Source organism: Aspergillus nidulans, chromosome VII (assembly GCF_000011425.1).
Source record: "Aspergillus nidulans FGSC A4 chromosome VII".
In the NCBI taxonomy this organism is placed as follows: domain Eukaryota; kingdom Fungi; phylum Ascomycota; class Eurotiomycetes; order Eurotiales; family Aspergillaceae; genus Aspergillus; species Aspergillus nidulans.
Window position 1 is genome coordinate 1,514,953 of NC_066263.1, and position 13,807 is coordinate 1,528,759.

General features: G+C 51.5%; 5 protein-coding genes across 5 annotated transcripts, besides 1 other annotated feature; 1 reads left to right on the top strand and 4 right to left on the bottom strand.

The window, feature by feature from the left end:
* Positions 1 to 13,807: part of a sequence feature (contig 1.26 403..389371(1)) that runs on past both edges of the window.
* ANIA_01671 (phosphatase PAP2 family protein) lies at positions 124 to 2,007 on the top strand. The gene is made up of 5 exons (XM_654183.2): positions 124 to 295; positions 353 to 379; positions 429 to 919; positions 973 to 984; positions 1,038 to 2,007. Exons 1-5 carry the CDS (start codon positions 231 to 233, stop codon positions 1,751 to 1,753), a joined length of 1,311 nt encoding a protein of 436 aa, XP_659275.1. The 5' UTR covers positions 124 to 230; the 3' UTR covers positions 1,754 to 2,007.
* Positions 2,076 to 3,016, bottom strand: ANIA_01672 (uncharacterized protein; the record flags this gene model as incomplete). The annotated part of the gene is made up of 5 exons (XM_654184.1): positions 2,076 to 2,120; positions 2,333 to 2,376; positions 2,412 to 2,579; positions 2,649 to 2,659; positions 2,700 to 3,016. 5 exons carry the CDS (start codon positions 3,014 to 3,016, stop codon positions 2,076 to 2,078), a joined length of 585 nt encoding a protein of 194 aa, XP_659276.1.
* Positions 4,256 to 5,999, bottom strand: ANIA_01673 (3-deoxy-7-phosphoheptulonate synthase class II; the record flags this gene model as incomplete). Its single annotated transcript, XM_654185.1, has 6 exons — positions 4,256 to 5,357; positions 5,404 to 5,455; positions 5,505 to 5,597; positions 5,649 to 5,712; positions 5,799 to 5,908; positions 5,972 to 5,999. 6 exons carry the CDS (start codon positions 5,997 to 5,999, stop codon positions 4,256 to 4,258), a joined length of 1,449 nt encoding a protein of 482 aa, XP_659277.1.
* On the bottom strand, positions 6,473 to 10,729 carry ANIA_01674 (uncharacterized protein; the record flags this gene model as incomplete). The annotated part of the gene is made up of 2 exons (XM_654186.1): positions 6,473 to 7,019; positions 7,068 to 10,729. 2 exons carry the CDS (start codon positions 10,727 to 10,729, stop codon positions 6,473 to 6,475), a joined length of 4,209 nt encoding a protein of 1,402 aa, XP_659278.1.
* Positions 11,179 to 13,399, bottom strand: ANIA_01675 (lysophospholipase family protein). Its single transcript, XM_654187.2, has 3 exons — positions 13,242 to 13,399; positions 12,543 to 13,182; positions 11,179 to 12,487 (listed from the first exon to the last, which is right to left on the bottom strand). The coding sequence occupies exons 1-3, from the start codon at positions 13,285 to 13,287 to the stop codon at positions 11,287 to 11,289; spliced, it is 1,887 nt and encodes a 628-aa protein (XP_659279.1). The 5' UTR covers positions 13,288 to 13,399; the 3' UTR covers positions 11,179 to 11,286.

Sequence of the window (13,807 nt, forward strand, 5' to 3'; positions counted from 1 at the left end):
AGGGTCAGGTGGATCTGCAATTGGACCCCAGAGTTCCAGCCAAGAGAATAAGATGCTTTATTTTTCAGACGTCGTCCTCCCCTTTGAATTCATAATCATTTCTGTTATTTAAATTATTTAATGTTTTGAATTCCCTTCTCTTTCTACACGTGCACAGTTTCCTGACTCGATTATCGTCAGGAACCCTGCTCGACAATCTCATCCCGTACAAATCGGCGGCGCCGCGCTAGATGGACAGTCTCCCCTCTAAGCTCCCATTCTCGAAGCGCCGACTCCGACCGCGAGTCGTCATTTCGTGAGTGCTCGTAATCATCCTTGCTTAGTCGACCTGACTGACTCTTGTTTATTATAGATATATCATCGACTATGTGATCCTTATGTCTGTCCCTGGACTAACCCAACGATGTCGATTAAGCTAATAAGACCAGCGCGCTCGTCATTTGCTTTTGGATACTCGATCGAATCGAACCATACCACCAACGTTTCTCATTAAACAACATCTCCCTCCAATACCCGTACGCGGTCCATGAACGGATATCGATCTACGAGGCCGTCGCCTGTTCCGGAGGAGGACCGCTCATCATAATCGCCATCTGGACCCTTTTCATTGACGGGTTATTCTCGCATAACAAACCGATCAAAGCGGGAGGGAAGAGGAAGTTTACCGGACCATACAGATGGAAGGATAGACTGTGGGAGCTCAACTGTGGGTTTCTCGGCCTGATTCTATCTCAGGCGTTATGTTTTGTGATCACCCAAGCTCTCAAGAACGCTTGCGGCAAGCCCAGACCGGATATCATTGATCGGTGTCAGCCCAGACCGGGTAGCGCGGATCCAAAGCCGTACGGTCTGTCGGATATAAGCATATGTACTGGGGATCCGCATCTGTTGAAGGATGGGTTCCGATCGTGGCCTTCAGGTATGTTTCGTCACTACTCAGTTCCGCGATGTCTATGTACTGATTAAGAATAGGTCATAGCAGCTGTAAGATACTATCAGTAGACAATCTGAACAGTAATTATGACTAACCAACTCAGCTTCCTTTGCGGGCCTATTCTACCTCTCGCTCTGGCTCGGCGGAAAACTCCACATCATGGATAACAAAGGCGAAGTTTGGAAGATGTTCATCGTCATGTTCCCCTGCCTCGGCGCGACCTTGATCGCTGTCTCTCGAATCATGGATGCACGGCACCACCCCTTCGACGTGATCACTGGCTCCCTCCTCGGCATCCTCTGCGCCACCATCTCCTACCGCCAATACTTCCCATCCCTAGCCGAGCCTTGGAAGAAGGGACGAGCCTACCCAATTCGAACCTGGGGTACCGAGCCAAGCTACCCAGGCGGAGCCCCCTACGGTTCAACAGACAGCACCGCGGCGCTGACAAATCCAGAAGAAGAGCGATTCCGCGAGCATGGAAACGGATCTTCTGAGAATCCGGAACCGATCCCTCATCCGGAAGCGTATCAACCATCCGTTAATCCTTTCGCGTCGAACGCGTACCCACGTCACCACGACGGAAACTGGTCCTCATCTAGCGAGGAAGATGTTACGAATGGGTATGAGATGCAGCAGGGTTATACCCGAACTCATAATCCCAGTCTAGGCGGCCAGCTCCCGACGTATGAGCCTGGGATGGCATATCAGTCTCAGACGCAGCCGGTGTCCGGGCCCACGTCGGGAACGGGACCGTTATACCCTGAGGCTACAATTGCCCCTGCACCTGGGACACGAGCGCATAATGACCAGCTTTAAGATGATGGTTCCCGGATAATTGTTTCAACGATACGACTAACGATTTAGATTATTTCTGAGCTAGATTACTGACTGTTGAAATGCATCTTGAGAGAATCTTCACCGCCTATACAATGAATTGACTTGCTTGGATGTTGAGTTGGGATACGACATGATATCAACTTCTGTACTATTACCGGCTTAGATTTCTGTCCTCATTACATGACCGCAAACAACTGCTGCTGTCAGATATGCATATCCTATTATCTTATATCGAAACCTTTTATATTCCTTCTGCTAAATCAGGCTTATCTTCCAGCCTCAGCCCAGCTCTAGAAACCAACTATCCTCCATTCTGCAAAACCTGAAAGACTCCCTCTGGATTATACTTTTCCGCAGTTTCTCAACCTGCTTAAATTCTTTTCCCCATAACTCGCCAACGGGTCCTGATCTGGAGCCGCATAATTTGCTTATCTAAAAGGCAGATACGACCCGTTCTTCTTTGCTGCCTCGTCAACGGTGTCGACTATCTTGCGCATTGCCGCTTGGACGCGCAGGGCGTCAGGGGTTGGTGTAATCGGCCAGTATGAGGAATACTACCTCGTAGTAATAGAGCGTCAGAAGCCCCATATCTATGCGGATGACTAGAAGACAAGGAGTTGTTGGTCTGTGTACATACTCTGGTGCCCAGCGCAGTTCAAACTAAACGAATTCCCACCGCTGTCGTTGGCGGCCTTCACAGAGAGAGGAGACATGGGCTGGATGACCATTGTTAGGTCTGCGCGGTTGAGATCAGCAAGGGAGGCTACTGCATCCAGTCGAGCTTGCTCGGCCGCTTGGTAGACCTCTTAAGTCGGGAAGAGTAGTTGTGCGCATATCGTGACTTATCTCCCACCAGATCGTTAGAGCAGCGTACCACTTGCAATACTATAAGTAGAAAAGAAAAAAGGATACTGGGCTTGCATACCACAGTTTCTCCGACTCCAAAACATCCGCAACGCCCTTTGCCATTTCCAATACCGTCCTGCGCGCTGGAGGAACAAGATATCGCATGTACGGGATACGTTGGAACGGCATGAAGATAGCTGGGCACCCATCCTTAACAGGTCCGGAGTAAGTAAAAGTGACGAATGCATGGTCATTTACGGTGTGAATGAAGAGCGAAGCCTTGTTGTCAGACTCTATGAGCGTCTGGTAGGCCATTAGGGCTGAGAGGAAGGCGGTGTTTTGGGAGGCGCTGTAGAGACGGTTCTCGGACCAGAGCATATTCGAAAGCGTTGTCATTGTTACGTTTAAGATTATTCCTTCCTGTGCCACAGAATTAGTTCACGGACTCCATGAGCCCAGGGTAGAAAGAAAAGGAAAGAGAGCAAGGCAGACCGAAGTTAGGACCGCCCCCCTTCAACGCCCAGAAGAGGTCAGGATTCTCATCCTTGTTGGCGTGGACAGTTGTCGAGTCTGCGAGGACGACCTAGATCCCATCAGTCCATCGTCTCAGGCAATGACAAGGCGAGTATGGCACCCATCTCTTGATCAACCACCCCCATACAACGCACCCCAACTTCATTCATTACATTGATATGAAAGCCCACCAGCAAGCAGTAAACTCGCCACGCCAACGCGAGGCTCTCGTCCCCCCGCAACGGCAAGCCCATGTTCGTTCAGTCTCTCATAAACCTCCGCCCAGCGCAGGCCCACCCCTAAGTTTACCGTCTTCTTTTCCTCCGAGAGGACAAGCTGCGTAAACTCACCCTTGCAGAAAGAGATTACGATTCCGCCATCATTGCTATTGAACCCCAGGGTTCTGGAGATGACCACCACCACGAATGGAGAATGTCACACCGAGGGAGTGTGTTAGAGCGAGAATCTGAGTGACCTGTTTTCTTGTGATAGGAGTTAGGATCACGGTGGGGTTAGGTAGCAGCTTCGGGACTTGGAACAGCAGTAAGTATGAAAGTGCATGGCGTAAAGAGGAATGGGAGAGGGAACAGGAAAGAGGGTACCATGGCTGAGTCCAGTGCTCTTCGTATAAAGGTGAGCCCTTGATGATGGCGTTGTCGCCAAACACCAAGGGGAAGACTTTTGCTAGGGTAGATGGCCGAGCTGACTGCTTCTTGGCCATGAGAAAAGAGTTAAATTCAGAGATTATGGGCTCGACTTGGGAGCGTTGAGCGCTTGTTAGCGAGAGGAAGTCTAGCAGGGCGGTAGTCGACAAGGAAGCCATTGTTTTCAATGCCGGCTCTATCAAAAAGGAATCTGCGTGATTGAGAACCGAGACGAAGGATGGTACGTCGAGGAACCCCTCATCGGAGGCTGCTAAAAGAGATTTAGAAAGGAGCTAAGGATCCTGCAACAATAACATACGATGAGACTCTTCTCTGAACAGGCATAGTCTCATGTATAGATAGACCTGAAGATTGTGGTAGCAAGCCAAAAACTATCCTATTATTCTAGTTGAATATGTACCAATTAAGGATAGTAAAACGCAGTTCTCAGGCGTTTGAGAGTTTTTTAAATCCCTGTTTAAATTGAATTGACCCCTTCGCCTCCCTCCATCTCTCGGTAGAAACCAGCAACTAAGAACGCCAACTCCAGCGCCTGCTTCTCATTCAATCTCGGATCACAGAAAGTCGTGTATCTCTCTCCCAGTCCCTCCTCTGTCAACCCTCCAGCACCACCAACACACTCCGTGACCGCCTCACCGGTAAGCTCCAAATGCATGCCACCAAGGAAGCTGCCTGCGGCCTTATGTATCTCTAACGCCTGCTTCAGCTCAGAAAGAATATCCGAGAAATGTCTCGTCTTGACACCATTGGGAGTGGAGCGAGTGTTCCCGTGCATCGGGTCGCATTGCCAGACGGGGATATGGCCGGAGGATTGAACAGCGCTGATGTGTCCAGGGAGATGGGCGGCGATATTGGCAGCACCGTAGCGGGAGATGAGGGTGACTTTGCCAATTTCGCGGGTTGGATTGACAGTATCGAGGAGGGTGACTAGCTCGGTGGGGGTCATGGAGGGGCCAATTTTGATGCCGATGGGGTTGGCGATGCCGCGGAAAAATTCGACGTGAGCGCCCGTTAGTTGGCGCGTGCGATCCCCGATCCAGAGGAAGTGAGAAGATGTAGCATAGTAGCTACTCGATGCGGGCGTTTGCGCTGGGATTGGTCCTTTCCCCGGGACTAAGGTGACGGTAGGTTGGTGGGAAGACGGCGGGGTCGGATCTTTCAGAAGCCGAGTGAGGCTCGTTTCATATTCTAGGAGGAGACCCTCATGGCTGGTGTAGATGTCGACAGTTTCAACGCCACGGTCGGTGTCGATTCCAACGGTTTGCATGAAGCGGAGGGCATCCTTTACTCTGTTGACGATCCGCTCGTACTTCTCTTTTATAGACGGGGTGATGACATGACCAAGACCCCAGTCAAGAGGAGAATGTAAGTCTGCAAGACCAGAAGAGAGAGAAGCACGCAAATAGTTGAGCGTAGCCGCAGAATGGAAGTATGCAGAGACCAGACGCGAGGGGTCCGGACGGCGAGAGTCAGGCGTAGCGTCAAAGCCGTTGATATTGTCCCCACGGAAAGAAGGCATTTCAACACCGTTGACGACTTCCATAGGATTTGAGCGGGGTCTATAGCATTTAGTCCTGTCAGCAAGGTGGAAGCAACAAGACTCACTTGGCGAACTGTCCAGCGATACGAGCAATACGGACAACAGGCATGTTTGCTCCTAGAACCACATTAGTCCCGAGCTTCAGAATAAGAACTGGAAAACATACCCCAGATTAAAACCAAACTCATCTGGAGCAGAAGCTTGACTTTGGCCTCGATCATATCTTGATTACAGTAATCGAACAACTCCGCGCAGTCCCCTGGACACGGTTAGCGTCTACTTCCTCAGTCAATCGAAGGAAGAGCCATACCTCCTTGTAAAACAAACGCCTTCCCGAGCGCGACATTCTTTAGACTCTTCTTGAGGTTTGCGATCTGCACTGCTTTAGTGACACCACCTATCCGGTTTCCCTTCACCCGAGCAGAACGACAGGCAGTAAGAATAAAGGAGGAGGGCACACCTCATGGGTAGTAACAAGCGGTGGGAGCTTCTCTAGCTTCCGGAGAGCGGACTGGACGCCTTCAACATCCTCATAAACAACATCCTGCTTGATGGGCTTCGATGTCCATGCTGTTACAACTACAGTAAGCAAACAGGCCCAACAAAAACTGAATAAGCGAGACGGAAACGCACACTTTGGGTTCCAGTCCTCGGCGCCCATAATGACTGAGCTTTCAGGAGCAGGTTGGAAAAGGACAGCAATTGAGGAGTAAATGTGATGCCTTATGGGATTGAGGACTCAGAACCTGGAAGAGCTAGACCAGCGGTCAAGGTTAAGCAGATGCAAGGGGGAGGAAGGTCGAAGGAACCAGTTACTGACATTAACAAAAGTAAATATAGCTCGCAGCAAGATCTTGCTGCATGAATCACAGAGGGGAACGAATCGAGTCACCAAGTGCGGCTATCCGCGGGCCAAGCCCTGACGGAAGCACGTGATATGCCCTATTTAGAGCTTAATTTTAATCACCATGAGAGTCAAATTCATTCAACTTTAAATGGAAATGGGGTATTGTGATAAGTAGACTATTGAAAGATCCGGTTACCATCCTGCAAAAGGGTATTATGAAAAGCAAGCTCCCAAAACTACCTCCCAATGCACTGATACAAAAAACCAACCAACATGCCAACAGCCAATTACTCAACAAAGGGACTTCTAGCACTAGGCTTGAGTGCAAGACTCTTTCGCCTAGCAGCTTCCAATCTAGACTTCAATTGACGGGATGGAGCGTCTTCCGAGGCATTAGAAAAGAGGCCCTGCCGGGTTTGTTTCGGAGGACAGGTTTGCTGGACGAGTTTTGATCGCTGAGACAGGTAAAACGGAGTCGCGGGGGACATGCCAATGCTATCCAGGTTGTATCCCAGTGCTGCTGCACTGGGGGTTCGTGGAGTCTGCCAGAATTTCTCCGCGTCGGCATGGCCAGATTCGCGCCCTCGGTAGTCATCCAGTGTCGAGTGGTCATTGCGTGAAAGCGGCGTTGCGCTCCTGGAAGTGCTTCCTGCAGCCATGGACGGCCTACGGCTTGAAGATGGCCCAGAGACATTCGTCTTGACAAGAGTTCCGTTGATATTACTCAGTGCTCGAGGCTCCATGCTCTTGCGACGCTTTGCACCGCCACGCGGAATGATCGAGCTGTCTACAGCGTACGGTGCCTCGTCTACCCATTCATTTCTTGCCTCACAGCTGTCTCAAGTCAGAACAGGCCGCTTCGGGATGAAAGGAAAGACTTACTTCAGAACCCAGCCGACCCCCACGCACTTGACGAGGCCCCGCGCCTGCCGGACCTTTTCCAGGGTGCGAACACCACCGTCTTTGAAAACAACATGGGTAATCCCAACCTTGCCATTTACGGAACTCGCATCCTCTTCCGGGGACACGCTCACCCGTGGGTTCCATGACCAGTTCCTGATACATCTAGCTCCCATTTGCTGGAGTAGTTCAATGAAAATGCCGCTAGCATCCTCACCTTCCGTAGTGTGAACATCCACATAGACTACCGCACCACAGAGGCAGCCAGAGGCTTGTTTGTAGGGTGACTTGACAGGACTTACTGACCGAGAGGGTGTCCGGGCGCGGTTGGTCTGCGGAGGTGGTACTGGCTTGCTGGGGGTTTCACTAGGCAGAGATCTCCGGGTTGATCCATATTGGAGCCGGGGTGACTTGCGAGGTGGAGATTCAGCCTCACGAGGCTTCTGCGGAGGGAGAACGAAGCTGCGAAGTCTTGGTGAAGAGCGCACGGGAGAGGTTATTGACAGAGATCGACCACGCTTGCGGTTAGTTTTCAAAGGCGACACTTCGCCCTCAGGTTTCAGAGGCACCTTCGAGACAGTATGATATGTCTGTCTGGGTAGTGACGGATTTTTAGCAGGTGTGGCAGGGGCTGGGGATGGTACACCATTCTCCTTTTCCTCTTCCCACGGGTCAACAGTAGACACATGTGCAGCTTCAGGTTGCTTTTCCTCTATGTCTTCGCCATCAGAAAGGTCTTTGAAAATGCTGAGCTCATCTGGATTTTCGTCCTCCATGACCTCAGCCATCGGGCTCCTCGTAGAGCGTATAGACTCTGATCCCGCCGCCTCATCGACCACCTCCACCTCATCCTCCTCAACGACCATCTCCGCCTCATCTTCCTTGTCTTCATGAACATCGAGCGCTTGAGGAGTGGGCTCCATCTGGCAGAGAGGCTCAGCCGAAAGGGTCGGGGCATTTGCAAAGATGTCCACTTTTGGTGTCCGAGAGGCGGCACTTGCAATATCACTGGGTCTCCCCAAAGAGAAAATGCCTCTACGTCGTGGTCTTGCCTCGGCGTTTGCAGGGCTGCTTGATTTCCACTGACTCATTTTCTCGGCCAGAAGGGTGAAGCGTCGGCCTTGGCTGCGAAGAGATGGCTCCTGAAGCACATTCGGACTATTTCGTTCTGAGTTAATGGGAAGAAAGGGACTTTTTGATACGTTATCTTGGCTTTCTTCCGGCGTGATAGGTGACGGTGATCGCTCCGTATTGAAGGGAGTAATAGGCTCGCGTTCTTCGACGAACGGTAGGGTTGGTGCCCAGTATGTCAGGAGGAAATTCATGAATGGAGTGTCCTCAACTTCTTCAATCTCATACGGCTGAATCGCACCAGCGCTTATGAGATGGTCGGCAGCAGCCTCACCAACGAGTGTTGGCTCATCATTTCCGTAACAAGTGAGATCGTCCACATCAATGACAACCTCATCATCTTCGTCATCCTCCTCATCGTCATGGATAGTGTTGGTCTCAGCGGGGTAATCATCAGTGAATACATCTTCAAGCCCATCAGCAAGACCGAATCGAGATGGTGATGGTTCAGGTTCGTCCCCGAGCTCGGTATCTGACTCGCCATGCTCCGCCTCTCCGTGTCCTTGGTCATTTTGCAGAAGTTCCTCCTCAAGCTCATTCTCGTATTCCATCTCGTGAGAAATCTGAGGAGTTGAACTCTCATCTTCTCCATCCTTATGGCAGTCCAATAGTTCTTCCTTGATCGACTGGGCAAGGAAATTTTCAGCCTCCTTGACCATAAGCTGGACATCTTGCTCCGCTTGCTGTACTGCTTCATCGAGCTCTGGACCCCTAAGGGGGGAGACATCGTCTTCTTCTGAAAGCATCCCTTCATCTTCCTCTTCAACGGACTCCGTAGAATGGTCCGACTCGGCTGAGCGGTCTTCCTCTAACTGCTCGGTTTCTCGAGCAAGTGGGCTTCCATCAGGGGTTAGCGCGGGATTACGCTCATCACCTGAACGCTCATCAACCTCATTGAGCTTATTAGCCTGACCTCCCCCCGTAACCTCAAAGTTCTGTCCTCGTAGCGGCGACTCATCATACATCGAGACCGTCTCATCATCGGTCTCCGTATCTGTCTGCAACCGAGTCTCCTTGGCCAACGGTGTTGGCACGTGCGTCATCGAGTTTTTAAACGGTGTTATAACCTTCCTAGCAGGACTCAATAGAAGGCTGGACTTGAACGGGGTCGCATTCTGCTGTTGTATGGGTTGTTGGGATGAGAAAGAGGCCCCAAAAATGCCTTTTTTAGCGGACATCTTCAGAGGCGAGTTTTGCCCGGGAGTAAAATTTGGTTGTGGAATTGCGCCGCCATCACGATCGAACAGGGTTCCTCGCGCGGGCGTTGCTATGCTTGCCTTCTTCGGGGAAATTCGCAACGGAGAATTTTGGTTCGGAGTCGTTTCTGGGCGGCCCAAATTAGGTTTCTCAGGGAAAGGAATTGCTGCTCGTCTTGGTGTTTCTTTTAATGTGAAGTGGAAGGGCGAGGGCGGAGGCCGGCGCGCCGGGCTGGACATGAACTGCGAGTCACCGAAGTCAAATGTCCTTGGGGGTGGAAGGGTTGGTTCGCCATTCTCATCAACCGGGTTTGAAACCTTATTCGGAGTGAAATTGATTCTTCTCACGGGCGAGCCAAGCCCAGACACGCCTGGTGTACGTTTCTGGGGAGAATGTACCACGAGCTTGATAGCATCCTTCTCGCCGCTTAACTCATCTTCTTCTCCATCGGAGCTGGCGTACGCCGAAATCGCCTTTGCTACTTGTATAGCCTTCTTCGGTGACAGAGGCTTAGAGCTACCCTTTCTGGCTGCCGCAGGCTTGCGACCTCTCGTTGACCCCGCAGAGGCTTTACGAACTGGTTTAGCATCCAAATCACCGGAATCCTTTGCGATAACGGCTCCTCTTCTTCGTCGCGCATTCGGAGCTGGTGTGTCGCTCACTTCCGCCTCGGAATCAGTCAATTCCTGAAAGGTGACCTTCTTCTTTGTCTTCGCTTGCCCACGCAGCAAAGCAGAACCTGTGGTTACGAAAATCTCTGTAGGCCTTTGTTGTGAGGGCGACAATTCGTCACTGTCCTGGGAAAGCGCATTTCTCCGTGTATTCTCCTTTAATATATCATCGTCCGAAGGCACCTTAACGGACGTACCCTTCGGTCGGCCCCTAGGCCTCGAACCTGCCGCTGCTTTCGTATTCTCCTCCTTGGCTGAGGTCTTTGTTTTTGGCCTCCCTGGCCGTTTCTTCGGTGCTTCTGACTGTGCTAGTTCGTCGTTATCGTCGTTCTCACTCTCACTCCCCATGTCCGGCGTAGCAGCCGCTCTCCTTCCCCGACTCGTCCTGGAAGTTGCGGTTTTCCCTTTAGCCCCAGGTGTCTTTTCCCGGCTTTTACTTTCAATGACCCCAATCTCGTCATCTGTTTCCTCTGATTCTGCCTCGGAGTGTGGTTGTACTACTGCCGCCCGCCCGGTTCTTTTCTTCACTTCAGCGGCCCTGGTGACTTTCGCGCTCGATTTGCTCGTTTGTGTTGTTGCTACCTTAGCTCTGCCGCGCGTGGCGCGCTTCGGCGGGGATTGAGGGATAACCGCTGCTCGGGCCATTTGGGTTATGAGGCGCAATAGCCCAGAATGGAAAAAAAATCGGAGCAGAGTCGTAGATTTTAGATTCACGTCGCAATTAGTGAAAGTCGTATGTCGTCGACCTGTGATTGTTCATTGTGCGACGCGTGTTTTCTGCGGAAAGAATAAACCCAAGCACCAGACTACTGGTGGAATTCGTCTCGAATAAAGAGACACGACTTTGAGCAGCTGTCGCGATATATCAGTAATGTTTTTGTGGTCAGTTGTCGTTAGCCTGAAACTGCATCGGGCCGACCGGTGTCAATGTGGGTGGTGCAGGTGGTGTTTGTGACGGAGCACCCAGATAGGAAATCACGTGCCCACCAAGGTCCGTTGTCCATGGCAACGGTGGCTTGCTGATTATGTATATGATTCATAATTAATTCTACGGCGGCGCTCGTTTTATGCACCTCAAGGCGGGAACTGTTGTCTCCAAAGTCAACATAGAAATTGTTTAAACTATCCAAGTATTAAATGAAAGAACCCGATAAAACGTGTATATATATTTACATGTAAATACTTCAGATAAATTATGGCAGTTATACCATCGTCGCAATCGCAATGCTCGCCGCCACGACACTCGACAAAACTGTTGGGAAAAGCTTGGAAGAGCCGCTACCCAGAACGGCAGCAGGGTAGTAAGGGGCAGGTGTGGTGCTGTTGAGGGTTCCATTCCAGCAGTATCTGTCGAAGCATTGGGTGCAGATATCAGGAACCTGCTCGTTGGTGCGGTCAAACGAGCGGCTGAGGATCGCACAGCCAACGCAAGCAGACCAGTTGCTGTCTTCAGTGCTGTTACCCATTGTTGCAACAGCATAGCCATTTTGGATACTGTTGTCTCTTTGTTCGAGTGAGGTGCTGAGCTGGAAGGTCGAGAAATTGGATATGGTTTCTTCAGACTGGTAGACGAAGGGGCGATTGGCGATGTAGACGACCAGCGGAGCGGAGGTGTTAGTGCTGTCGCATCCGAAGAAAGTTGGACGAGTGTTCAATCCCAGGTTGACGATGGTGTTCTGGTCGGGAATTGCAGGGAACTCAGTTCCGTTGCCAATACCGGTGGAATTCAGACTGCGCTCGTAGGTGGCGACGAGAGCAGTGCCGTTCGGCCAGTCGTTAACATCAGCAGAGGAGTCAATCGCGAAGATAACATCGACGTGGCGCGAAGGTTGGATCAACGGGTGGAGAGGGAGGTTCTGAAGATCCTCCCCGCCGTCCACGACGTCGAGGTTTTCCTCGCCGGCGTAGGGGGAGTTTTGTGGTAACCAGCCGTAAAACGGGTTAGGGGAGTAGACGGCAATGTCATTATCATCTTCGCCGATATCTGCGAGAACATCACCGATGACGTCCTTCAAGAAATCTGGAAGGCTAGTGCCGTTCAGTTGAAGGAAGAACTGGTTGAACAGACTGGAAGAAGTGCCCATGACAAATCCAGCATTATCAAAACCACGAACGCAACTTTCATTGCGTGGAATGGAACCATTGATAAAGCGGGAACCCAAGTATTCCAATGGCGCAAATCCGTAGACAGTCGGATCAAAGCTGCCAAATTCCCAGGGGTTGAATTCATAGACTGTTGTATTTCCGGAGATCAAGAGTTCACCCGGGAAACGACCATCCGCAACCAGAATCGGCAGCGGCATCTCGGCATCACGAAAGTTCTGGCCCAGGGCAATGGATGACCAAGTGTAACTCGAGCCTCCGCGTACAGCGTCGATCAACTGGTATGAAAGTGCACGGCCCCTTAGAGACATCAGCATAAAAAACACGAGCAGAGAGCCAAGGAAATAGTTCATACCAATAATCCGTGAGCGATGTATCGTACCCAGCGTCTCTCTTACCGTTAACCGCATCGTACAGATCTCTGTAGTAGCCCGCGGTGTCAAGAATCTGAATACCGCCCTTGTCAGGGCCTTCGAGGATGGAATTCTGGAATTGCCACACATCATCGTTCGACTGCAGCGACGAAATGGTGGTGAAATTATTGATATAGATGGAGCCAACAAGCCAGCCACCGCCGCTAAGGCCAGACAAGTACGTCGCGGATTGCAGCAAGCCACCGAGTTGACCTTCGCTGGTTGAGTTGTCCGTCCGGCTATCGAACGCCTTAAGGGCTCCAGCACCGTTCATCAAAGCACGCCATCCTCCGCCAGAGACTGCGATTCCAATGTTGGGCAGATTCGAGGAGTTGCTACCGATCCGATCAAGGTAACCGACCGCGTCAAAATTTCCAACGCTGACATGACCAAAGAAGTCACTCAGAGCCGACCGCGTGACATTGCGGCGCCGCTCGAGCCATGAAGTCTCGTTCGGCGAAAGTCCCGTCGCAAGCCGGATTTCTGGACGGTTGGACGGGCAACTCACGTTCGCAGGGGTGTAGCCGTCAGGGGCATTGGGAAATGACCGCTGCACCGGGGACACTTCGGACGATGCGGCACCTGCAGGGTTCAGATTGAATTAGAACAATAACGCGCACGGGACAAAAATTGTAACGTACCGGACAGCAATCCGGCCAAAGCAAGCACCGTAGTTGAAGTCCTCATCTTATTAACCCTGAAGTGCTGCTCACACTAATCGTGGCAGCGCAAGGTGTCCGTTAACTAGTGACCTAGACAAGGGGCTTCTGCCGCGGGGCCAGGACGGCGGTTAATATATATAGATGTGAGACGCAAGGGCCGAGGCAGCTCAGCCCAATTTTAAAGTGCAAATTGAATCTCACTCAGGAGCGCCATGTTAGCAACGGGGCCCCATAGCCAAGAGTGCCGGAGATCAGAGCTGGGTGGGCCAATCCCTTGAACTACGGCTCGCTATTGGCGTCGATTCAGGAGACCATGATATCACAGGGCAGGGGGATCCGGCAGTTCCGCTGGGCTTAGAAGCTAGAGGCCGAACTTTGCAACAAGAAGTTCGTTAGTGCTGATGCTCTGTCCTGGTTTGTTGTGGCTGGTGCTGGACGCCTGAGCAGTGTTGTTAAGCAGAACAGCCACGCTAGAGTCTTTATCCTTAACCGCCACGAATTAGCCAGGATCTGAACGTCGATCCGTGATACCGATAGTCTGTAGC